General features: G+C 37.2%; 1 protein-coding gene across 1 annotated transcript in view; it reads right to left on the bottom strand.

Moving 5' to 3' along the window:
• GPR26 (G protein-coupled receptor 26) overlaps positions 1-24,495 on the bottom strand; it is a 33,790-nt gene extending 9,295 nt beyond the window's left edge. Inside the window, exons 1-2 of the mRNA XM_074231884.1 lie at positions 23,828-24,495; positions 4,758-4,871 (exon numbers count right to left, since the gene is read on the bottom strand). Of these exons, the coding sequence (XP_074087985.1) occupies positions 4,758-4,871; positions 23,828-24,495 (782 nt within the window). The remainder of the gene's footprint in view (positions 1-4,757; positions 4,872-23,827) is intronic.
• Positions 24,496-25,595: the final 1,100 nt, after the last annotated feature.

Genomic DNA, 25,595 nt, shown 5'->3' on the forward strand with positions numbered 1-25,595 from the left:
TATCGATGCTGGGTCTATATACACTGAAGAGATCATGAAGAAGGGTAAAAACATTACTTGTACAAAAAAATATTCATAGCAGCTTTGTTTGTGGTGGCAAAGAATTGGAACAAATTGTGGTATAGTAATATATATAAGAAATTATGAGAGATGGGATTTCAGAAAAACCCGGAAAGACTTGCATAAATCGATATTGAGTGAGATGAGCTGAACCAGAACATCATACACTCTAACAACAATGTGATGATCAACCTTGATGGACTTGCTTATTACTCCACCAGTGCAATAATCAGGGACAATTTTAGAGGATCTGTGATGGAGAATACCATCTATATCCAGAGAAGGAATGGTGAAGTTTAAATGAAGACCAAAGATTATTATCTTTAATTTTTTTAAAGTTGTTTTATGTACTACATAATTTTGCTGTCTCTAATATTTTATTTCTTCCTTAAGGATGTGTTCTTTTTCTCTCAACACATTCATTTTTGATCAATGCTTATCATGGAAACAATGAAGAGATGATCAGATTGCCTTCTGTTGGGGGGGAGGGGAAAAATTATAAAATTCAAAACCATACCAAAATATGATTGGTCGAAACTACTCTACATAATTGGAAAACAAATAAAATATTTATATAATAAAAAGATAGCTGGAAATACATATTAATCAGCTATAGTTCAAGACTTCATGACTTTATATAATAAACTGTCTTTAGAAAAAAACTTGTTTCCATTATATGTTCTATATGTTAAAACCATTACAATCTAGCCATTCAACTAGCCTGGAAACTTGCTTGAATATCAGTTTTTCATTTCTCAGCTCTTCCTAGCTTATGTAACTGAATCTTCTCAATTCTACCTTGACATTGTTTCTCAACATGTTACTTCCCTTCTATTCTCACTGTCACTATCCTAGTTTGGAACCTCACCCTCTAACCTGGTCTGTTGAAATAGCCTCCAAAGAAGTTCATTTTTCTCTTGTCTTTTCACCTTCCCATTAGCAGAATCATTTTATCTTTCACAAGATATACAATCCATTAAGTGTCCATCAATTTATCTGCAATTAGGAGCTGACAATGAGAGAGGATTATTCATGAAACAAACATTTCTAGAATTCTTTTGCTATACAAAATCATAAGACTATCTAAGTATCAGGAGTGATTATTATTGAAATTCATCTGGTCCACTAAGTTCGGAAGAAAAAGAGTTCTTCAAGGAAAAGGGGAAGAACTCAGAAGCATTAATTAGTCTTGTTACCCATGACCATTGGGTTGAGTTGGCAACTGTGGGTTCAAATGTTGGTTCTGCTGCCTATTAGCTGTATTACAAAGTGATTTACACTGTAGACTGATTGGATGGGGAAAGCAACATTAAGAAAGGGAAGGACCTGGAGATAATTTGGATTTCTATTCTGAGTAATTGAAAAGTTGGCAATATCACTAAAAGAGAAAGTCACTGTGCTAGTGGAGAACTTAAATTCAAAATCCTTTGGATATTTATTCAATGCCAATGTTGAAATGCTATTGGATATTCTTTGATCAATAGTGTTTCATTTCAGAGTACTACACTGGAAATGGTAAATTAAAAAGAAAGCTCCCATAAAGAATTCAGAGAAGCAATAGTAGACTTAGAAAAACTGACACAAAATAAAGTGAACATAATCAATAAAACTATGGTAACAGTGTAAGGGAAAAGGCTAAAATTAAATGTCATGTAAATATAATGACCAATTTTGTCCCTGAAATGCACCTCCTGCTCTTCTTTTCATTAATAGAAACTGGCTGAGGAATATTAATTATACAAATTATCATACTTAAGTATTTCATTGGTTAGTTTTGGGGGAACTGCTTTTTTTTATCCTTTTTTTATTCTTTGTTACAAAAGATAGCTCTCTGGGAAGGGGAGGTTATATCTGGAAAAGCATGAAAGTAATATTAATAATCAACCATAGACATTTTTTTAAAACTATTAAAAAACTTAAGTTGCCTGATGTCGTATCTTCTCTCATGACTTGTTCTATCATACTGCATATAACAAAGTACAAAGACATAAATTCCATGTGAGGCAATCTTCCAAAAATACTTTAAAAATTTATTTTGCATTTGTGAAGAAAATAAATGTCCAAATTGACATTTTCAATTTTCATGAAACATTAGAATGGAAAAGAAGACATTTTATAAATATAATGTTCATATTTCATAACCACATATATATTAAATTCTTCTACCATCTACATAATTCCATTACTTAGAAAAAACACAATAATAGTGCTATTGGATCATCAAATGCCTTAATGCTTTGATGTTCTATTCTGATGATTTGGGGAGAACCTTAATTATTTGCAAGTGTATATTGTTAGAGAGATAACACCCTAACACATCCTTTTTAGACACTTGCATTACACTTCAGAGAATGTGTAATTAGAGGTTTGAGAAAAGAATTAGTTAGAAAATGAAAACCACCAATCCAAAGGGAAAGGAAGACTAGTGTGGGTAGTGCATGCTTACATGGACATGCTTGTTTGTTAATGGTGAAGTTAGTAATGTCCCAGAGTCTTAAACTTTACATGTCCAAAACTTAACTTGCCCATTATTGAAATTCTCCTGAACACAGAGGAATCAGAAAACAGAGTGAGAATTTTTTATGCAAGGTTTCATTAAATACATATCAGACATTAAGCTGTGACTCTCAGGGTAACAGTTAATTAGCTTAAATAGGGAAATTCAGGTCAGACATCCTGAAATAACTTCCATAGATTGTTAAATACCAAAATTGTTTGAGGGGCAGAGAGCTGGGAGGATTCTTTTTTCCCTTAAGCTCTCTTTGGTTCAGGCTATACAGTACAACTAGTTTGTTAAGAATAATAAAAAGGATTCAAATAATTGACTATTTAGAGTTGTTTGTCCTTCATTCTTGAAGAAGAACATGAAATCAGGGAGGTGATGCCATGACATTCAAGTGAATTGGATTGAAGTTAGGGAGGATTGTGCAAAGCTACCAGCCTCACTTTTCCTTCAACAGTCATCTGGGACTGGTGGCCAGATATGGATCAAGAAACCTGGAGATGTCCCCAGGTTGCAGTGGGGTATCTTGGTCTTTTTAGTTTTTTTTTTTTTTTGCAAGGCAAATGGGGTTAAGTGGCTTGCCCAAGGTCACACAGCTAGGTAATTATTAAGTGTCTGAGACCGGATTTGAACCCAGGTACTCCTGACTCCAAGGCTGGTGCTTTATCCACTACGCCACTATGCCACCTAGCCACCCCCACCCCCATCTTGGTCTTTTTAAATCAAGGTCTTTATCTTTGGCTAAAGCAAAGTCCACTATTTAGAACAACAAAAAACAGGAGAGTAACAATCTGTCACAGTTATTTGACTAAAGTCAATTAATTGTTTTCAACATAAACAAAATAATTGCTTCAGTTCCTCTATTTTTGCAGTTTTAGATATCTCTATTTTAATAGAAAATATCTTAATATAAAAGAGCAGTCAAGTCTGCTGGCAGGTGCATAGATAAAGAAAATGGATTAATTGACTTCCAGTGGTCACATACTCTCAGTCCCATGACTCCATAATATAAGGAAATTATTTTAGTTAAAAAGAAATTATACTCCCAATGAGAATAGAGGCATGGTCTATTTTTGAGGAAAAATGGAATAAATACAAGGGTAATGTAGCATTGCATTCATTCTCAAATTGTTTTTTGAAGTGCCCTGCTTATATGAGTCTAACTTCTCACATGTAAGTACTACTTCCTCTATGCTAAAATTATCTGAAAATCTGTGGAGTGTCTGGTCATATCTCTGTTTTACAACAGTAAACAGGGTTTAAAAGGGATCTTAAAAATCTTCTGACACAACTCAGTCATTTTTACAGATGAAGGAACTGAAACTTGGAGATGGTAAGCCAAGTTACTTACTCAAGATGATGGAGGTAGTTATGAGCAGCATCAAAATTTGAATCCAATTCCTTGTGCCACAAATGTAGGGTTCTTTCAATTCTACCATTCTAACTCTATTCAAATTAGCAGGGTTAGTTGAGACAGTGGCTTCTGATGCTATGATCTGAGACCAAATCACGATTCCCTTTTTTTTCATACAAACTTGACAATCCCTGAGTTTTTCTATTAGTTATTCCCCTGAAAGAGGTAATGCCTCCAGAAGGTACATATTAGAAAGGAGGTAAGGGCAAGTTGATTGAGTCTGCATTGGCATATATTATTACCCATCAGCTTAGGTAGATTTATAAAACTAGTTAAAGCAGAAAGAAAAACCCTAATGGATTGTGGTATAAGATTAAACCACAAGAGGGTTTATATAACTCAGTCCTCCCTCAAGGATGGCCCTCTCAATCCTCTTCTAACCCTTTCTATCATCATAATCATCTTCACATCATCATCATCTTTGTTCCTTTCCCCAAACTAAACTTTTTCCTATTTTGTTTTCTTTGGGATTTCACCAACATAGAGGGTTCTGAGGTGAGGAAACTCATCTATTAATGTATACATGAAACTTCTCTGCAAGTTGTCTGGGACAATGAAAGCTTCAGTGACTTGAACAGAGTCACAGCGAGCCAGGAGATGTGTCAAAGGTGGTAACTGAAACAAGGCTACGCTGGCTCTATACACTATTTCATGATTTCTCTCTTTTATTATGTGGGGAAATTGGTGTAAGTCTTTGTGGGAATAAATCTCTCACACACACACAAAACCTTAGTGGTGCAGAATCAGTAAAAGGCCTGAGCCCCATTCATCTTGATTTACCTTGTAATTACATATGGTGCAAAGCATAGCAGAAATGTTCCAATGAAGGTACTGATTTTCTTGGTGGCCCGCTGCCTCCGTCTCTTCTGCTCTTCCAGGCAGCGTTCTCTCACACTGCAAGACATTATAAACAAGCAGAAATGTGAATTGTGCCCTATACCAGGGTTTCCAAATGTCCTTTAGGGAAAGATGAATCAACAACATAGCATCATAGATTTAAAGTTAAAAGGTACCTTAGAGGCTAGTTGGTCTCTGTCACTTTCTGCTTGTGGAAGATTTTTGGGAAAGTTATTCAATTTCCTTGGGAGCTCTCAGTTTTTTCACTTATATAAAATGACATACAAGATCCATGCCAGCTCTTAATCTATGATTTTCTTTTATGACAGGATTATTAGTTTAGCAAATCAGAGGAATAATAGAGACTTAAGTTTACCCAGATTTGATTCTGTAAAGTCTCTTTCATGCTATCCTTTGTGGGCTAGGTAGTATCTGACTCACAGGTCCCAAAATATATGAATGGTTTTATGTCAATATTGAAGGAACTCTTTAAATAGAGTCTCTCAAGGATCTGACCTGTTCTTTTCATCACTCTTATCAATGACTTGAGACACAGTGGTATGATTGACAAATGCACATATGACACAATCTGAGGGGGTTATCTAGAACATAGAATGACAGAGTCAGGATCAAAAAAATGCTTGATATTCTACAAGAATGAAATACATCTAATGAGGAGAAATTAAGTGGATATGAATATAAAATCCTATACAATTTCAAAAGGAATTCATGTCACTCACAAGTTGTCCCAACAGTCATTTTCCAGCTATTAAATCTTAATAGCTTTTGTGTTATAAGATGTATGAGAAGAATCATGCAAACAGCAAGTCTTCTAATCCACCATATTGCCTAATAATGTCTGCTGTGGGTCTGACTATATTGTTTCCCAGATTAAATGCTTCAGTGGTTTTCTCCTCCAAGATAAAGTATATACTCCTTCCACAGTTGTGCTCTTGTCTACTTCATCAGATTTATTTTTCCCTTCCTATCAACTCTCTATATAAACTGTTCTCAAACCATTGAATGTAAGTAAGATAGGTGTCATTTTGTTAGCTTTGTCATATATTATCTTGTTCTTACTAGATGTTTAATTATTTTTTTGTAACTTGATATGAGTCAACAATGAGTCCAATAAGTCAATGGTGAGACACAATCCACAAAAAAAGTGAATGTAATCTTACAAATCAGAAGAGATGCAGAATGTCTATAATACTGGAGATGACAAGCCCTCCAAACTCTGCCCTCATTAGATTCAGGCAACAACCATTTAATAAATCCTTTGTAGGTACCAAGAGATTTGAAGAAAAACACAAATTGTTCCTGTCCTCAGAGACTTCATAATCTAATTAAGGGAAACAAACTTGAAGATGGTAGAATACACCCAAGATCTATCCACAGTAATTTGAAGGAAATCACAAAAGACAATTAGTTAGGTGGCTCAGTAGACAGAGTGCTGACCCTGGAATCAGGATGACTCACGTTCCTAAGCTCAAATCTGGCCTCAGACACTTATTAGTGGGCGACCTTGAGCAAGTCATTTAACCCTGTCTCCCTTATTTCCTCATCTGTAAAATGAGTTGGAGAAGGAAATGGCAAACACTCCAGTATCTCTACCAAGAAAAGCCTGGATGGGGTCACAAAGTGTCAGACAGGACTTAAATGACTCAACAGCAACAATTTCAAAAGCAGATGAACTATGAAGACTCAGTAGAAAGAACTGAGGTCTTTTGACCAAGAGAAGGGAAGAATGAGAAAGGGGGAAGATTTTTTTTGATGACATCACAAGGAAGAGAGACGATAATCATTCTGACCCTAGAGAAGAACTTGGAGAAATGGGTGGAAATAGTTAAGAGATGAGTAAGGATGAACTTTCTAATAATTAGAATTATCTAAAATGGGATGGGACTGCCCCCAAATGAGGCAAAGTGATTCCCTCACTTTTTGAATGTTTGTTGAGTTCTACCATTTTTCATAGAAAGAATTCTGGGTCACATAGGGGTAGGATTAAACAAACTGGCATTATGATCATTCATATGACTGTCTTATCTCCCATGCTAGACTGTAAGTTTTTCAAGGGAAGAATTTGTATTTTTCTCAGTGTCAAATGATAAAAACAAGATGGGGGCTGAAGTAAACAAACATTTAGACAGCACCTACTATGTCCCATGTACTTAATAGTAGTTTGTTTTTTTAACAAATATTATCTCATTTAATCTTCATAACATCCCATAGAGGTATTTTATTACTGAAGAAGCTGATGTAAACAGAGGTTGAGCAATAGTGTCTAAAGATTTTTAAAAGTGGTTTTATAATATAATAAGATATGATTCTTACAACACCTCAGACATTCTAGTTATTATTGTGTTCATCTTAGGGAGGTGACATAGAGCAGAAACAGCAATGGATGGTGAAATCTGCAGATCCAAGTTCAAGTATCAAGTTCTAACAATGAGGTCAGATTAGATTGTGTCTCAGGTCTTTCTCCCAGTTTATTATTTTATGACAATTTTAGGGAACAGAGGAGAAAAAAGGTAAAGTGACCAGTCTAAGGTTGCACAAGACTGTCAACAATAGTCAGGACTTGCACAAGAATCTATCTCTGAATCCTAGAAGGTAGCCTGGTGGCACAGTGGAGAAAGAGAGCTGGCTCTGGAATAAGGAAGATCTGTATTCAAATTTGGCCTCCAACCCCTATTGGACACATGGCCCATGGCAAATCATTTAGCCTGTCTACTTCAGTTTCCTCAACTATATAATGAGGTAACAGCACCAACCTTACAGGGCTTTTGTGAGGATCTACTGAGATAAAATTGGTAAATTTCTTGTCTCTTACACTTCATAGCTAATACAGTGTTAGAGGTGTTACACAAAACTTTGGTATTGTCCTTGAATAAAGAGCCTTTGGAACAAGAAATTTCTGCCTTCTCTTTTCTATCATGGAGTCCTTTGACAGTTGGGTAAAGCCTACAGACTTCTCACAATAATGTTTTTAAAAACATAAAATATAGGATTAAAAAGGAAGCCAATTATATTTGAAGATTTATATTCCCCTAACCAAGTTCAGGGAACCTATATTAAGAACTCCTACTTTAGAAAATCACATACATGGCTATCTTAAGTGCAGGCTAATGGTGATGACTTTTCCAACCCATTTCTTACAGTGACTGAAAAGTGCACAATACATTCACCAATGAGCATGAAACAGGAAAAAAGTAGCCATAGAAGGATAAAACACAATCATAATATTTAACCTGCTGTAAATATCAGAAAAGCAAATATGTGTCCATTTTTTTGCCTCCATTAAAAAAAAGAAACAAATAAATTTCACAATTACAAAAGGAATCCACAGGAGATATGATGGTCAAACCTCCACAGGCTTTGGAGCCATGCTTTTAGAAGTTGTTAGCACTGTGGGGCATGGATGCTCTGAAGGGATCCAGCAGTAAAAATAGTTCTGACCATTCCATGGAAATATTAATTAGTAATGTTTAATTCCAAAGTGACACTTGTATTAATGTGTGGAGTCTTTCTCTTCTTTTATAGAAGTAGTCATTTTCAGGCTTAATTTAAATTGTCCTTCATCATATTTCCTACCACAGATGGATAATTTAATTCCAATTTTAATGACTGCTGAAATTCTACATAATAATTGTCCCCTACTTTTATTTTGTATTCACCATATGTCATATTTCTTTAGAATTGTTTGCTCATGCCCCACTGGTCATGAAATGATTGTAACAGTTTAACTGCCAGGGAAACTGTATATTATTCGATGAAAATTCCTCTAAGGAAATGTACATTTTTTTTTAAAAGTTCAATGCCTGCTGGTGGAGCTGTGAACTCATCCAACCATCCTGAAGAGCAATTTGGAATTATGCCCTAAGGGCAATAAAAGTGTGCGGACCCTTTGATTCAGCAATACTACTACTGTACTCTGAAGAGATCATGAAAAAGGGTAAAAACATCACTTGTACAAAAACATTCATAGCAGCAAAGAATTGGAAATTTAGTTAATGTCCATCAATTGGGGAATGGCTGAACAAATTGTGGTCTATGTACATTATAGGAAAACTATTGTTCTATTTAGAAACCAGGAGGGATGGGAATTCAGAGAAGCCTGGAAGGATTTGTATGAACTAATACTGAATGAGATGAGCAGAATCAGAACATTGTACACCCTAACAGCAACATGGGGGTGATGATCAACTTTGATGGACTTACTCATTTCATCAGTGCAACAATGAGGGACAATTTTAGGGTACCTGTAATTGAAGAATATCATCTATATCCAGAGAAAGAAGAATTGTGAAATTTGAACAAAGACCAAAGACTATTACCTTTTTAAAAAAAAAGTATTTTGGGGGATGGCTAGGTGGCACAGTGGATAGAGCACCAGCCCTGGAGTCAGGAGTACCTGAGTTCAAATATGGCCTCAGACACTTAATTACTCAGCTGTGTGGCCTTAGGCAAGCCACTTAACCCCATTTGCCTTGCAAAAACTTAATAAAAATGTATTTTTGCTCTTATATTTTATTTTTTCCTTAAATATGATTTCTCTCTCAACCCATTCAATTTTGATCAATGTCTAACATGTTAACAATTTAAAAACTATCAGACTGCCTTCTGTGGGGGGGGTGGGGAGAGGGAAGAGAGATTGGGATGAAGATTGTAAAATTCAAAAATAAATTTAAAAAGTTCAATGCAAAGAAACTTGATATATTATATAATTATAGACTATGAGGGCTGAAAAAGGCCTCAGAGAGATCACCTAATCCAAAGTCTTTATTTTACAGGTGAGGAAACTGAGACCAGAGAGATGAAGTCATTTGCCAAAAATTACATAGTTGGTTAATGACAAAGCTGGTGAAATGTGAGAAATTTCCTTAATGAATAAATCAAATTCCAAATGAGACATTAAAGAAGTATTAAAGTTAGGGCATAATGGTCATGAAGTAAGAGCCAGTATCTGTGATCTGCCTTGTTGGGGGACAGGGATCACATTGTACAATCTACCAGTGCTTCTTTTAGTCATCAACTGGGGAAAATCCTCATCCTAGAGTCAAAGAATCACAAGATTTTGGAGCCTGAGAGATTACTGTTCTGGTACTGTACTGGTCAGTCTCAGCATTTGACAGATGTTAAAACTAGAAGTCATTTGTTCAACGTCACCCAGGCATTTGGGGCTGCATTTTTAATCCAAGTCTTGTGATTTCCTTTGTATTTACATTCTTAATGCCTAACACATAGTAATGTGTTAATAAAATTTTTCTAGACCAACTGAATGATCTTCTACAACACCATGCTCAGCATTTGTTCTGCCAATCATTAGTTGCATGAAATTAGGAGGATAAGAAATATCTGAGTCTGAATCTGGCCTCTGATTCTTGCTAGCTGTGTAGCCATTACCAAATGATAACCTCTCTGAGCCTCAGTTTTCATATTTGTAACAAGGGGATAAGCCACCTGATGTTAGAAGTTGTATGGCATTAAGGGCATAGTGCTCAGGGGGGCAAGAAAACTTGGATTCAATTCCAGTGGCAAACAAATACTGTGACCCAGGCTAGTCACTTTAAAGTCTTGATGTCCCAGCCTATCTTTCTAAGGATATAAACTGGCAAGAAAGTGCTTGGAGGGAGTTTTCTTCAGAGGCAAGCTAGATCTAGTGCAAGGGGTTATTTCAGGTGGAAATAAGACATTGGATAAGATAGCTCTGCAAAACGTCAAAGTATTATATAAAAGTCAGTTGCTGATGTTGTTGATCTCTAGAGGACTCAATTTCTTTATCTTTCAAATAAGGATTTTTTAACTGACCTTTACATAACACTTTAGAGATTGCAAAGCACTTCTCATTGCTTATCTCATTGGAGGTTCAGAGGAGAACATATCTTCAAGCCCTAGCCCCGCCACTCACTGGGGTATCCATACAGTGGGGGATCTGGAATTAATCCCAGTTTTCTGCAACCTTTCTTGTTTCTGTTGAGGGTATCACCAGTTAACCAGATTGAAAATATGAACCACTAGAGAGTCCTCTCCTTGAGGGCAGGGACTGTTTTTTGGCTTTGTCTCCCTGGTGCTCTGCACAGTGTCTGCCATATCTGAAATTTTCAATAAATGCTGGTGGATCTACTGGATGATAACATGACCATCTTGCACTGTTCCTGCTCCATCATATGCTTATATCCAATCAGTTTCTGGATCTTATTGATTCTTCTTCTATGCCATCTTTCACAATGATCTGCTTCTCTCCAATCATGTAGCTACCAGCCTAATTCAAAGACCCTCTTCAGCTTTGGTCCAGATTATCAAATGATTTCTCAATCCACCTCCCTGCCTCTCATCTCTTCCTTCTCTGATCTATCCTCTACACAAAAGCCAGACTGATATTCTACAAGTAATCTCACTCAGAGGCTTCAGGAATTCCCTAATGCCTCTGGGAGAGAATATGAACTTCTCAGTTCTGCATTCAAGGCTTTCCCATACCTTTCCAATATTATTTCATATTCCTCCTCGCATTGCCTAAAGACAAACAGGTGATGTCAGTGGATACAGAGTTGGGCTTGGAGACAGAAAACAGACTGTCCATGGATCAGATCTGACCTCAGACCCTCATCCTGGGCAAGTTACTTAACCTCTGTTTGCCTCCATTTTTTAAATTTGTAAAATAGGGATAATAATAATAATAATAATAATAATAATAATAATAGCAACTACTTCATGGGGATATTGTGAAGATCAAATGAAAAAATCTAAGGGACAACACAGTGCACTGTTCCTTCATCCTTTCCTTCCACTCTTATAGTGATCCAGTCAAACTGGTTGCCTAGCTGCTCTCCATAAAAACGTCCCATCTCCTGTCTCTATCTAGAGGTTTTCCTCCTTGTTCACCCCACTTGTCCATCCTCATTCCTGCCTCATTGAGTCTCTCTCTTCTGCTAAGGATTCTATGAGAGAATACGGCTCAAGTGATACTCTCCACACAATCTTTTCCAATCCCACTAATTGTTAGTACTTTTCCCTCTTGAAATCATTGTGTACAATGTTGTATTCCTTTTTATGTGCTAAATTATACACACATCATTTCACTTAGTTGCAACATAGTCCTTGTACTCAAGGGCTATCTCACTTATTCCTGTGTTTAATAAATGACCCCCCCGCACTCAAATCCAATTCTTGTGCTTGTCATGGCATCACCTCCCTGATATCATGGTCCTCTCCAATAATGAAGGACAAACATCATCCATAAATAACTGAATTTATACACATCTAGCACCCAATGCAGTACATTAGAGCCACCAAACATGCTATTCTCAAGAATTATCAGATTAAAATATAATTGAGAAATGTTTAACAAAATAAATAAAAACACAACAAACACAGGTAATGTCAATTGATGTTCTCAATTTGTAATCCATTTCTGTTTCAGTGTGATACCACCGCAGAGAATTCTACCACCTGTCTAAAAATCTGTCCTACCTACTTCAAAGGAGTAAAATGGGCCAGGAGATGGCAAAATGCTTTGTAAATCTCAGGACTTATATAAATGTGAAGGACCAGGGTTATTATTGTTGGTAAAGTCCAAGATTTCCTCATCTCTAAGGGAATCAGTTTGAAGACAGTATGATTCACCTGTGGTGGTCCTCGAAGAAAACTGACAAGCTAACTTCTCCAGAATATTACAGGGGAGGGTGGGGGACTGGAATGTGACCTGTGGGAGAAGATGACTCCAAGAAGGAAATTTCATCCCCTGAGTCACCACATTATTTTTCCCTGAAGGCATGTGGAGGTGGAGATTTCATGAATTGGTGCTTATAGAGTCTTTTGAGATCTCCCAAAAATAAACAAGAGTATAAGGACTCTGCAGTGAATGAGACTGTACCATTGTAAGCAAAGAAATTTCACCCACGAGGTTACAAAAGGCAAAAAGAGTATTGGGTTAACGTCATTGGACTTTGCAAGCTTTTTTGTTGTAGTTATAGGAAGATAGGTTCCTTGAAGACAAGAGCTGGGTCAAAGTCCTCTTTGCATTCCAAGCACATTTTATGATGCCCTGAAATAGGTTCAGTTCATCTCTGTAGAGTCAATGAGCTATCTACTATACCTGAAAGTACAAATTAGGGCAAGGATAATTTTTCAAAATGTAAGAAGTGGACAAAGCAAATGAGAGTAAGGAAACAAATTTTTATAAGACTAATTTTGTGGAATAAGAAGGAAAGAAAAATAACTAAAAAAGAAAGATGGAACTTTAGACAAAGCAGCTATTTTCAATGGAAAGACCAGCTATTACCAATCTCCACTTAAAAGAGCCCCCTTGTTGCTACGGTTACAGAAGGCAAGGTGAAATGGGAGTCGAACAAAGCCCTTTGATAACTTGTACTTTTGAAGTCTTGGTTTTAACTTCAATTCATTATTTAATTTCAGCAAGTTCATCAACTTGCCCTGGAGGTTCTGTACATCTTTAACCAATCTTACAGTAGAAGACTTAAAAGTTACAAGGGACTTCAGACATCACCAGGTCCAACTTATTCTAGAGAACAGAAAACTAAGGTCAAATGAAGAGCAGTGACTTGCTTAAGAAGACGGGGCAAGGGATCAGGATAATGGAGATTATAACTTAGGTCCTTAGCTCCATTGCAGTCAATTCACTTCCTTGAAATGACCAGTTCAATACCTGGATCCATCCATATAGCTCCTTCATGTCTCCCAGAAAGACAAAGGAGATCATCAAGCAATATAGTTAAGGTTTGACTTAAAGGCAGAGTTGGAAGAATTTCTCAGAAGTAAGTCTAGTAACAGCTGCCAAATTTTTAGCAGCCCCATAACAATAAAACCTCTTTGCATTTCTACTATACCTGTTACCTTTTTTCCCAAAGATTTTTTCAGCATCACAGGCTTGTGAGAATGTTTTTTATAACTGTTGTGAAAAAAGGAACAGGCTAAGAAAGACCATGACTTTCCCAGGGAGCATGATACAGTAAAAAGAATACCGCATTTGGAGTTAAGAGATCTGGATTTGAATAGTGTCTCCAGTGTTTACTATCTATGTGACTTGAGCAAGGCATTTCCACTTTCTGGACTCCAGTTTCATCTATAAAATGGGGGGAAATTGTACTAAATAAGCTCTTAAGACATCTCACAATTCTAAAATCTTATTAAATAGTAAGCTAATTGCAAAGTCAGGACTAGAACCCAACTTTCCCAACACTTAGATCTGGGTTTTTTCTTATGAGGTCTTCAGTTGTCTTGGGGAGCTGTCCATTCCTTTTATGTCATTTTTGAAGTATCTACTTGAAATGCTCAGGTTTGGAAATTGAAGCATAAGAATACAAATGGTTTGAAATTCTTCCTATGATAGTTTTAAAAGATAAATTTAGATGGTCAAATGTTCCTTCAAAATAGTTATGGATGTATATGCCTGGGGTTATTTTTTCAGAGTGTGACATAATTTCGCCTAGACGAGATGAGACGTGAAATACATACCACTGTCAGATTTAAGGAAAATAATCTTGAGGTGTGAAATAGAAATTCCCCAGTCAGGTTGTTTCTACTTAGGCAGAATAAAGGGAAAAATGATTATCTGAAAAGTCTGTTATTAAAGACAGATACTGGAAAATTCAGATTCTAGATTCCTCTCTTTCTTTTTCCAGACAGTAAACTTCTGTCTATCTAGACTAGACTCTAAACTACCAGACAGAAACAATAAACACAGTTCTTTTCCTTGCCTGTGTTTTCATGATAAAGTGATGAAAGATAAGACACCAATCTGATAGCAGAAATGTATTCAAAGGAAAAAACCTCCAGGGCACATCAAAGGGTCATTACAAATTCAGCCTAATTTATCTATACCAGTCCCAGTCATAAAACAATACAAGGAGAAACAATGATCATAATGGTGACCTCAAGGATATAAAAGACCCTTAAAGTCCAAAGAATTATTCAAGAATGGTTAGTGTTATTGTAATATTAAATGTTTAATTTATTTGAATTTCAGGAAAACAGAACACAGGCACATATAAATGGTATCCCATAAGTTTTAGTGAAGTTGGAAGTTTTAATCACTTAAAAACTTTGGAGATACCTTGTGTATCTATGTGTGTATACAAATGTTCAGTCATATCTCACCATTCATTTCCTTCTCCAGTAGATTAATGAAAACAGAGGTTAAATGACTCACGCAGGGTCACATAGTAAGTGCCTGAGGCAATATTTGAACTCTTCTTCCTGATTCTAGATCCTGTAATCTATTCACTGAGTGACCTGACTGTCTTCTATACACAAACATACATATACATACATATACAGCCACTTATCCCCTATTCCACAACCATTTCTGGAAAAGTGGGAATGTTATGTTAATTCTTCACCTTTCCACTTCCTTTCTCCACTCTGGAGTAAAGAAACTAAACTTTTGTATCTCCCTGAATCCAGTTCTTGTTGGCAGATGAAAATATGCTGATTGTATTTGGGATCTGAGTTTGCCATTGGGTAAAACTGAATCTCCTTAGTTATAGTCCTCTGTTCTCATGGTATTGTGTAATGTTAGACAATTACTTTAAAATTTCTTGTCTCTATGATTTCATTGGTGTCTCTTCCAGAGTATATGATTCCTCTATACTTTAATACATGGTCTTCAAGAGTAGTTATAAAACTAGGAGATCAAGGACTAGTTTACCTGTCAGATCTATGGAAAGGGAAGCAGTTTATGACTAAGGAAGAGATGGAGAACATCACTAAAAACAAACTAGATGATTTTGATTACATTAAATTAAAAAGCTTTTGCACAGACAAAACCACTGTAACCAAGATCAAAAGAAATGTAGTAAACTGGGAAACAAGCTTTACAACTAATGTTTCCAACAAAGGAATCATTTCTAAAATATACATGGAACTGAGTTAATTTTTTTTTTAAAAAACGCTATTCCCCAATTGACAAATGGTCAAAGGGTATGCAAAGGCAATTTACAAATGAAGAGATCAAAGCAATCCATAGTCATGTGAAAAATTGCTCTAAACCATTACCTATTAAAGAAATGCAAATTAAAGCTTCTCTGAGGTACCACCTCACACCTCTCAGACTGGCCAATATGACCAGAAAGGATAATGATCATTGTTGGAAGGTTTGTGGGAAATCTGGGACACTATTACATTATTGGTGAAGCTGTGAACTCATCCAACCTTTCTGGAGAGCAATTTGGAACTATGCCCAAAGGGCAACAAAAATGTGCATACCCTTTGATCCAGCAATACCACTACTGGGTCTATACCCTGAAGAGATGATGAAAAAGGGTAAAAACATCACTTGTACAAAAATATTCATAGCAGCCCTGTTTGTGGTGGTCAAGAATTGGAAATCAAGTAAATGTCCTTCAGTTTGGGAATGGCTTAACAAACTGTGGTATATGTATGTCATGGAACACTATTGTTCTATTAGAAACCAGGAGGGCTAGGAATTCAGGGAAGCCTGGAAGGATTTGCATGAACCAATGCTGAGTGAGATAAGCAGAACCAGAAAAACTTTGTACACCCTAACAGTAACATGGGGGTGATGATTAACTTTAATGGACTTGCTCATTCCAACAGTCCATCAATCAGGGACAATTTAGGTCTATCTGCAATGGAGAATACCATCTGTATCCAGAGAAAGAACTGTGGAGTTTGAACAAAGACAAAGGATTATTACCTTTAATTTAGGGGGGGAAAAATGATCTCTTATTGTCTGATCTTGCCATCTCTTATATTTTATCTTTCTTCCTTAAGGATATGATTTCTCTCTCATCACATTCAATTTGGATCAATGTATACTATGGAAACAATGTAAAGACTGACAAATTGCCTTCTGTGGGGGGTGGGGGGGAGGGATTGGGGGGAAATTGTAAAACTCAAAATAAATAAGATCTTTAAAACAAAAGCTGTTGTGGATGAAACAAAACAAACAAACAAAAGAAAACCCAACCCTCTCACCTAAAGACCAGTTCTGGAATGAGTCCCTTTGAACCTGGACTGAATTATTTATTTTGGACAATAGAAAAGAATGCTGACTCTGCAGTAACAGGACTTAAATTTCAAAACTATTCTTCACTTAGATCCCCGCCCCCTGCTCTATGATGCTTTGTTCTCTCCAGATGAGTTTGTGAAGATCTCCCAGAAACTACAAAGTTGCCATAATCTTCAAGCCTCTAGGGTCCCTTTCTACAGGAGGAGGCATCAGGGAAAGATTTAATGGACCTTCTTTCATCAATCACCCACCTTGCATTGTTCTTAGATGTGTATATGTCTTGTCATTCCTATTAAATTATAAACTCTTTGAAAGCAGAATAGCAACTTTACCTTTTTTTTAACCAATCAACATTTACTTTTAGATTTTTGAGTTTTACAATTTTTCCCCTAATCTTGCTTCTTTCCCCCACCCCACCCCCACCCCCATAGAAGGTAGCCTGTTAGTCTTTATATTGTTTCCATGATATACATTGGTCTAAGCTGAATCTGGTGAGAGAGAAATCATATCCTTAAAGAAGAAAAATAGAGTATTAGAAATAGGAAAAAATTACATAACTTTTTTTCCCCTGAAATTAAGGGAATTGTCTTTGGTTTTTGTTCAAACTCCACATTTCTTTCTCTGGATACAGATGGTATTCTCCATTGCAGACAGACCCAAATTGTCCCTGATTGATGGACTTATGGAATGGGCAAGTCCATCAAAGTTAATCATCACCCCCATGTTACTGCTAGGGTATACAAAGTTTTTCTGGTTCTGCTCATCTCACTCAGCATCACTTCTTGCAAACCCTTCCACGCTTCCCTGAATTCCCATCCCTCCTGGTTTCTAATAGAACAATAGTGTTCCATGACATACATATACCACAGTTTGCTAAGCAATTCCCCAATTGAAGGACATTCACTTAATTTTCAATTCTTGGCCACCACAAACAGGGATGCTATGAATATTTTTGTACGAGTGATGTTTTTACCCTTTTTCATCATCTCTTCAGGGTATAGACCCAGTAGTGGTATTGCTGGATCAAAGGGTATGCACATTTTTGTTGCCCTTTGGGCATAATTCCACATTGCTCCCCAGAAAGATTGGATGAGTTCACAGCTCCACCAACAATGTATTAGTGTCCCAGATTTCCCACATCCCTTCCAACATTGATCATTGCCCTTTCTGGTCATATTGGCCAGTCTGAGAGGTATGAAGTCATGTACCTCAGAGATGCTTTAATTTGCATTTCTCTAATAAGTAGTGATTTTGATCAATTTTTCATATGACTATGGATTGCTTTGGTATCCTCATCTGTAAATTGGCTTTGCATATCCTTTGACCATTTGTCAATTGAAGAATGGCTTGCTGTTTTGAAAATTTGAGTCAGGTCTCAGTATATTTTAGAAATGAGTCCTTTGTCAGAAATATTAGTTGTAAAAATTATTTCCCAATTTACTACATTTCTTTTGATCTTGATTATAGTGGTTTTGTCTGTGCAAAACCTTTTTAATTTAATGTAATCGAAATTATCTAGTTTGTTTTTAATGATGTTCTCTATCTCTTCCTTAGTCATAAACTGCTCCTTTACCTTTTTGGTCTACTATTTCTTTATCCTTAGATGAGGCAGTTGGACTAAATGATTTCTGATGTCTTGCAGCTCTAAATCTTTGGATCTTGAGACCCTATTATCTTTACCTTTTTAGTTCCTCCAAAGTCAATGTCTTGTATATTGCAAATATTTAATAAATGCTTGTCAAATTAATAAACTGATGAAATATCTGAATAGAAAAACTAAATAAATGATAAATACTAGAAATTCTCTCATACCATTATTAGTGAGGAAACTAAAAAACCCATCTTTAAGAGAATGAAACCTCACTTCAGAGTTATTCTGTTCTACTCTTTTAATTTTAAATTTAAGAAGGAATTCCATGAACTTATGTTATATTAGAGTGGAGAAAGATGTTGACTGAGTATGACCACCTCAATTATCATCTTCTAAAAAAAAGTCTTATAACAAGTAGATACATGTACACATCTAGCATGACCTAAAAGACTTATTGTTATTTTAAGCTTTCCAAAAAATGAATTTGTACTAAGACATAAAGTGAAAGATATGTATTGAGAGTCTAAAAGTTCAATCTTAGAACCATCTGGCACAAGGGACATCATCAAAGAATTATATAATTGGGAAAGGAAGTAGATTTCTCACAGATTACTATATGGATGCTTAAGAACTATAATGGTATTCACAAAGCATAAAAAGACCTAATTAACATTTCCAACATATTGGGTGATTCCTGTTAAGAATATATAAAAAAAATTTTAAAAAGAATCACTAATGGGGCAGCTAGGTGGCGCAGTGGATAGAGCACCGGCCCTGGAGTCAGGAGTACCCGAGATCAAATTTGGCCTCAGATACTTAATAATTACCTAGCTGTGTGGCCTTGGGCAAGCCACTTAACCCCATTGCCTTGCAAAAACTAAAAAAAAAAAAATCCCTAAGAATGAGAAGGTATGGCCTAGATGCCATCTTTACTTCCAGTCTGAGGACAAAAACCCTATGTCAGGGTCCTTCCCTTCCTCATCTTTTGTATATTATCTTCCCTTATTAAACTATAAGGACCCTGGAGCAAGGATTGTTTTTTTTTTCATTTTTGTATTCTCAATGATTAACTCAGTGTCTGGTTCAGTTGCTGTTATTGTTTGTCCTTTGTTCTTGAAGAGAACCATGACATCAGAGAAGTGATACCATGATATGCAAGTAAATTGGATTTTCATGAGAGAGGGCTGTACAAAGTCACCAGTCTCACTTTCCCCTCCAGAACCATCTGGATCCAGTGGCCAAATGTGTATCAGGACAAATGAAGATTACCTGGATGTAGTGGGAGACCTTGGCCTTTTTAAGTTAAGGTCTTTAGTTGGCAATAAATATTGTCCCTTGTAGGGAAAAATCAACCACATTGATGATAAGGTCATAGATTCATTTAGGAATTAAAGTATATATTGCTAAGCATCAGAGAATTGTCTGTTGTGATAAACTACAATCCCAGAAGATTCAACAGACATCTATCTTGATTATGTTTCATGCCACCAGTGAATCACTAAGGACTTTATTAAGTGTTGTGATGGAGCTGGATATAGAAGGATGAAAAAAGTCCCTGTTGTCAAATTTGAAATCTATTGGGGAAGACAAAGTGTACATATATATATAATATATTATATATTATATATATGTATATATATGTGTGTATATATATATATATATATACATATATATATATATATATATATATATATATATATATATATATACAGACATCTATGAAGTATAAAGACAGGGCATCAGGAAATATCCCACATATACAAAGTGAGATGAGCTGATCTTTCAAGGAAACCTGTAAGAAGAGGTGAAGAAAGGGAGTGAACCAGACTTTTGGCCAGCTCCTGAACAATGGCATGGAGAAAGGAGGAGTTGATATAAGAGGAACAGCAAGAATGTTAATTTAGTTTGATCATTGAATGAATAAAGGGGAATACTGTGCAATAAGTTTCAAAAAGTGAATTCGAGTCAGGTCAGGAAGGACCTTAAATGCCAAAGAATGGAGTTTGGAATTTTTTCAAGATGTTATAAGATGCCACTGGAGTTTATTAAATAGTGGGATGATCTAATCAGACCAGTGCATTAGGAAAAGCTTTGTGGAGATATAGTGGAAAAGGGAGAGACTTAAGGGTAAGAGACCAATTAGGAGGCTATCACAAAAGTCCAAGTAAAGGCTACTTGGGTAGCCTTGAAAATAGGAAAGAACATAGATACAAGAGCCACTACAGAGACTGAATCAATAAGACCTTATTACTTATTGGTTACATGGGATACAGAAGAATGAGGAGTCAAGTATGACTATGAAGCTAGAAACATGTGGCTGGTGATGCAGAAGTAATAATTAGCATTCTTAATATTTCAGTAATGCAAATTTTGAAAATTTCTCTGTCCCACATTCTTTGAAGTGAATAAAATTCATTTTTTTTCTGAACATGATTAAGAAAGGCTCATAGGTAGGCTATATTTGTCCTCTATATTTCTCTAGAACTAAACTGGTATTTCCATTATAGCTATCCCATTTTATAGGTGTTTAATGAGGATGTACACCTAATTTAAACTATATTTAGTTTAAACACTGAAATACTGAAACTCTCAGTGTTGGAATCACAATTAGTTACTGAGGGCATCTGCTCAGACAAAAATCTGCTGATAGGATCATGACTCATTGACTCAATTTGTCCTTGAGTTTACCTTTATCACCATTCCAACTTCCAATTAAAGACCCTATGTGGACAAACTATCCAAGTTTGGAGCCAGACAATTCAGCTTCATATGAAATTATCTGAATCCCAAGGAGGCCTTGCTTAGAAGAATAGGCAGGCATTTCCCATAAATTGGTTTGGGACAAAACTGGGGGTAGGTCATGTTGAGAATGATGCAGTAAAATGTGTATGAACATATACAGTTTAAACTAAATAAGTTCTTGTGGCTATCTCATTTCAAATTTGATGATTGTTTTTAAATTTTTCATAAAATGAGTCATGCAGGTGGAATAACATTCATAGCACTTGTCTTGGGATTCATTGAAGACTGAAGATTAAATCCTTCCCCAAACTGATAGCTGTTTAATCCTGAATAAATTACTGGATGTCTCCCATTTCCTCTTCTCTCAAATGAGGATACTAATATTATCTACCTCACAGGGCTGAGATGATAAAAATGACTCAACACACATAAAGTGCTTTACAAATATTATAACACAATATCTAAGCTAGTTATTATTACTATTAAATGGTAATGACAATAGATTCAGTTAGTCTCCTATCAACAGTAAAGGATTATGAAGTTAAGCAGTGTCCAAGGTTATATAAGTAGAAAAAAGTCAGAGGCAGGATTTGAACTCATATCCTCTGGTTCTTTCCTCTATCATAAAGTAGTCAGGTTGAATTAGTTACCCAGGTAGCACAATGGATAGAGAACTGCAATTGGAGTCAGGAAGAACTTGAGTTCAAAAATAGTCTAAAGCATTTCTGCCTGCCTCAGTTTCCTAATCTGTAAAACAGGGATAATAATATGCATCCTCAAGAGTTATTGAGGTTATAATTAAATAATGCTTTAAAAGAGCAAATATTAAAGAGTTAGTTATTGTTGTTGTTGCTGCCCAAAATAACTTCTAGCTCTAGCAATATGAGCTTTATTTTCCTGGGATTTCAGATTCAGGGCTCTTTTAGTAATGTCACATTAATTCAATCCAAAAAGCATTTATTTAATACTTTAATGTACTATGTGTAAGTAAGTGTTAAGGGATTATAATTTTGTCATATCTCTTTGAAATTATGGAAATTTGCACATACGCACATACACACACCCACACAATCACACATACATACACCCCCAAACAAGGAAAAAAATCAGAGCTCTATGGCTATTGCTTGTGAATAAATAGTATTTTAAAATATATAAAAAACCTAGATACATCAATACCTACTTGTGTTATGAGTAATAAATTTATGAAGATCCATGAGGTAAGATTTAGTTTCCTCATCCATAGAATGGGGAAAATAACTCTTTAGGTATCTCACAATGTATTTATGAGGAAATCATGTAATCATATATAAACAGGTCAGATAAGTTATTATCACTGAATGTCCATACCAAGGCAGTAACTTCCCCAAACTGTTTAGGTTCCTCTTTATATTTCTGTTAAGCAAGATAATCCTCTCTTAGCAGACAGTGAAATATCCAGAGAATTTCTGTTTGGTGAAAAATATTGACTGGTCTGGACTCCCAGTTAGGAAATACCATTAATGTGCAAATCATGGGATTTTGAACCAAAAAGGAAATTAGAGGTCATCTGGTTTAACTCTCTGAGTCCACTAAAGATGAAGTGACCAGTCCAAGATTGCAAGAGTTGAACATATGAGCAGGGATTCAAACCCAGATTCTCTGACTAGAAGTGTACCACACCACCTGTGTCTTTTCTACTTTGAAATTCAGGTGCAGCTCTTTTATTAACAGGCAGTAATAACTATGCAAACTTGAACATCTATTTTAGTAGACCTAGCATGAAACTTGACCCTGATTTTTGAATTTGATAGCTTTTTCCTGCTTCAGGAAGTAGTTTCAGGCTCCCTGGGTATAAGAGACACACTAATTTGCATATATCACTAACCCACAGCCAAACTCTCAAGGATTGTCAGCACCACCTGTTCTCACAGGAAGTGACACCATCAGTCCCATCAGCTTTAACTGTGTGGGCTACTCTTGTTAGAGCTCACAAACATTGCCTACGTCAGTATTCACAGTTACGCAGTCAACACCCCCTTAATTTGGGTCCTAGATGGCAAAAATCTAAGATGCTCTCTCTATGGATTCATTAAGACATTGAAATAACACCTTTGGTGAGACAGAATTGCATTTATCACTTTTCCATCACCTTTCTTGTTACAAGGAAACCCAAGGTGAACCAGGAAGACCTTAATCAACATTCACCCTAAGATATTTCATTGGGTATAAAAATGAATTTAATTATGTTAGCATGAACTCTTGTCCCCCATACTTTATTTCAATAAACAATGCAATGCTTTAAGTCAACAGCACAAGACTTAAGCATAAGCTGTAGACTCAGGACAGCCATCTCTCCTTTGGGAATACCAAAAGACAATAGGATGCAAAAAAGTTAGGAAGCCAAATTACAAATGTCACCATCACACATTTGGGAAGAGTGTTAAGATATTACTGTAGAACTCTTGCAGAATCTACCAGAGTTTTCCAGAGAAACAGGATAAAATGAAACCTCTCTTCCCTCAGTAGGGGAAAAGAGGTAGATAAGGGCAAGAGCAGAGAGGCAGTAAGATGAATTTCCCCTAGCAACCCTCTCTGCCTTTGCTTGTATCTTCATAGCTCTCTTTTGTTGCAAACAGTAGAGATCTCTCAAACTTTCCACTCTGTCTTCCTGCATCCCTGTTTCCCAGACCCACTCCCTCGCCTTACCTGGGATGTATATCCACGAGTAATACCAGGGTCTGCATGGTGATCACATCAATGCGCTTACAGTGGAATCTGGCTACCTTGAGCACCTTGAGGTACGTGAAACACAGCACAACAAAGGAGAGGAGGAAGCTGAGGGCGTGGAAAACCCCAGTGAAAACACTAAAAGGGACCCGCTCCTCATGCCTCTTACTATACAGTGTACAGGAGGCATAGAGGTGATGGAAGCCTAGCCAGGACAGAGAGAGGGCAGCAATGGGGAAAGAGATAGAGTGCAGCCACGTGTAGCCCACTATAAGGGCAGCGTCCTTGTAACGCATCTTGGAGTGGTAGCTCAGAGGGAAGACCACTGCGACCCAGCGGTCTATGCTGAGGGCGGCCATGCTCAGCATGGAGTTAGTGGTCAGGAAGGTTTCTAGGAAGCCCACGATGTGACAGAGTCTGTCTCCTCCCGGCTGCTGTTTATTAAGCATCCCGGCCAAGGTCAAGGGCATATTGACCACGGTCATCAACAAGTTGCAGCAGGTCAAGTTAAGGATGAAGAGCCCCGGCACTTGCTTGCGGATCTCCGGGCTGTAGAGGAAGCAGATCAGCACCACCACGTTGGACAGCAGCGAGACAGCAATCATTCCCACCAGCAGGCAAGCCAAGCTCACGTCCCAAGAGTTCATGGTGTGGCCCTTCAGAGGAGGGACCTGTGGGCAAAGGGCACACCTTCCGGACCTCTGAGAAGCATAGTTCGAGGAGAGCTCACCTCCTCACCCCCCAGCAGCACTTCTGCCTGGCTTCCCTTTCTTCTGCTAGTAGTCGCTGTCTTGGCAGATTCATCTTCCCCTGCCCCTTTCCTCCTTCCCTTCTCAGAAGGAGCAGCAATTTTGGACCCTGCCCCTGCTCCTCTCTCCACTTCAAATACTGTTCACAGGAGTTGTCCCGGAGCTTCAGGGTCAGTTGCCCTTCCACAAGTCAAGGAGAGTCAGGAACAGGGCAGCTCTGGCTATGAACAAGACTGTGCATTGCCGCCCTGGACCGGGTGGGTCCAGAGAACGCAGGTATTCTGAGAAGAAGCTCTCCTGAGATCCCTTATCAGCTGGCGCGCAGGTCTACTTACTCTTCTTCCGCTCCCCCCCCCTTCCCCTCCCCTCATACCTCATCCCATTCTCTCTCTCTCTCTCTCTCTCTCTCTCTCTCTCTCTCTCTCTCTCTCTCTCTCTCTTCTCACTCCCCTATGTTTTTTTTTTATCTTATCTGGGTTCTTGAGATAACTGATCAGACAACCAACCCTCCCAAACACACACGCACACACACACACACAGTGCAGAGTGAGAGGATTGGCTGCCTTCTCCCTCCACCTGGCCCCCGCCAAGCCCCCACCTTAAACCAAAGAAAATTCTCAGTGAGGAGGGTGTCCTTAAAAGCAATTGAAAGGACTGAATGAAAGGATTAAGCAATCTTATGCACCCTCTAGGGTGGGCTCTCTTAGTTCCCACTCACCCCAGTCATCAGACTTTCCCCACAGCTGTTGCACACTCGCTGATAATTTCTGCCAAGACTCTTCTTTCTCTTATTGAAAGGAGCTGGGGAGAGCAAACCTCAGGTCCCTTAATGGATGACTTGCTTGGAGAAGGCAAGAATCCAGAGACTCCTCATCCTTACTGGTAAAAAAAAATCTAGCCATGCGTCCTCTAGGGAGCAATACCACCACTTAGATGAACTCAAATAATCCTGCCTTTTGGAAACCTAGGTCAAAGGGAGAGGAATCCTCTGTGTGTGT

This window comes from Macrotis lagotis, chromosome 4 (assembly GCF_037893015.1).
Source record: "Macrotis lagotis isolate mMagLag1 chromosome 4, bilby.v1.9.chrom.fasta, whole genome shotgun sequence".
Taxonomy (NCBI): Eukaryota; Metazoa; Chordata; class Mammalia; order Peramelemorphia; family Peramelidae; genus Macrotis; species Macrotis lagotis.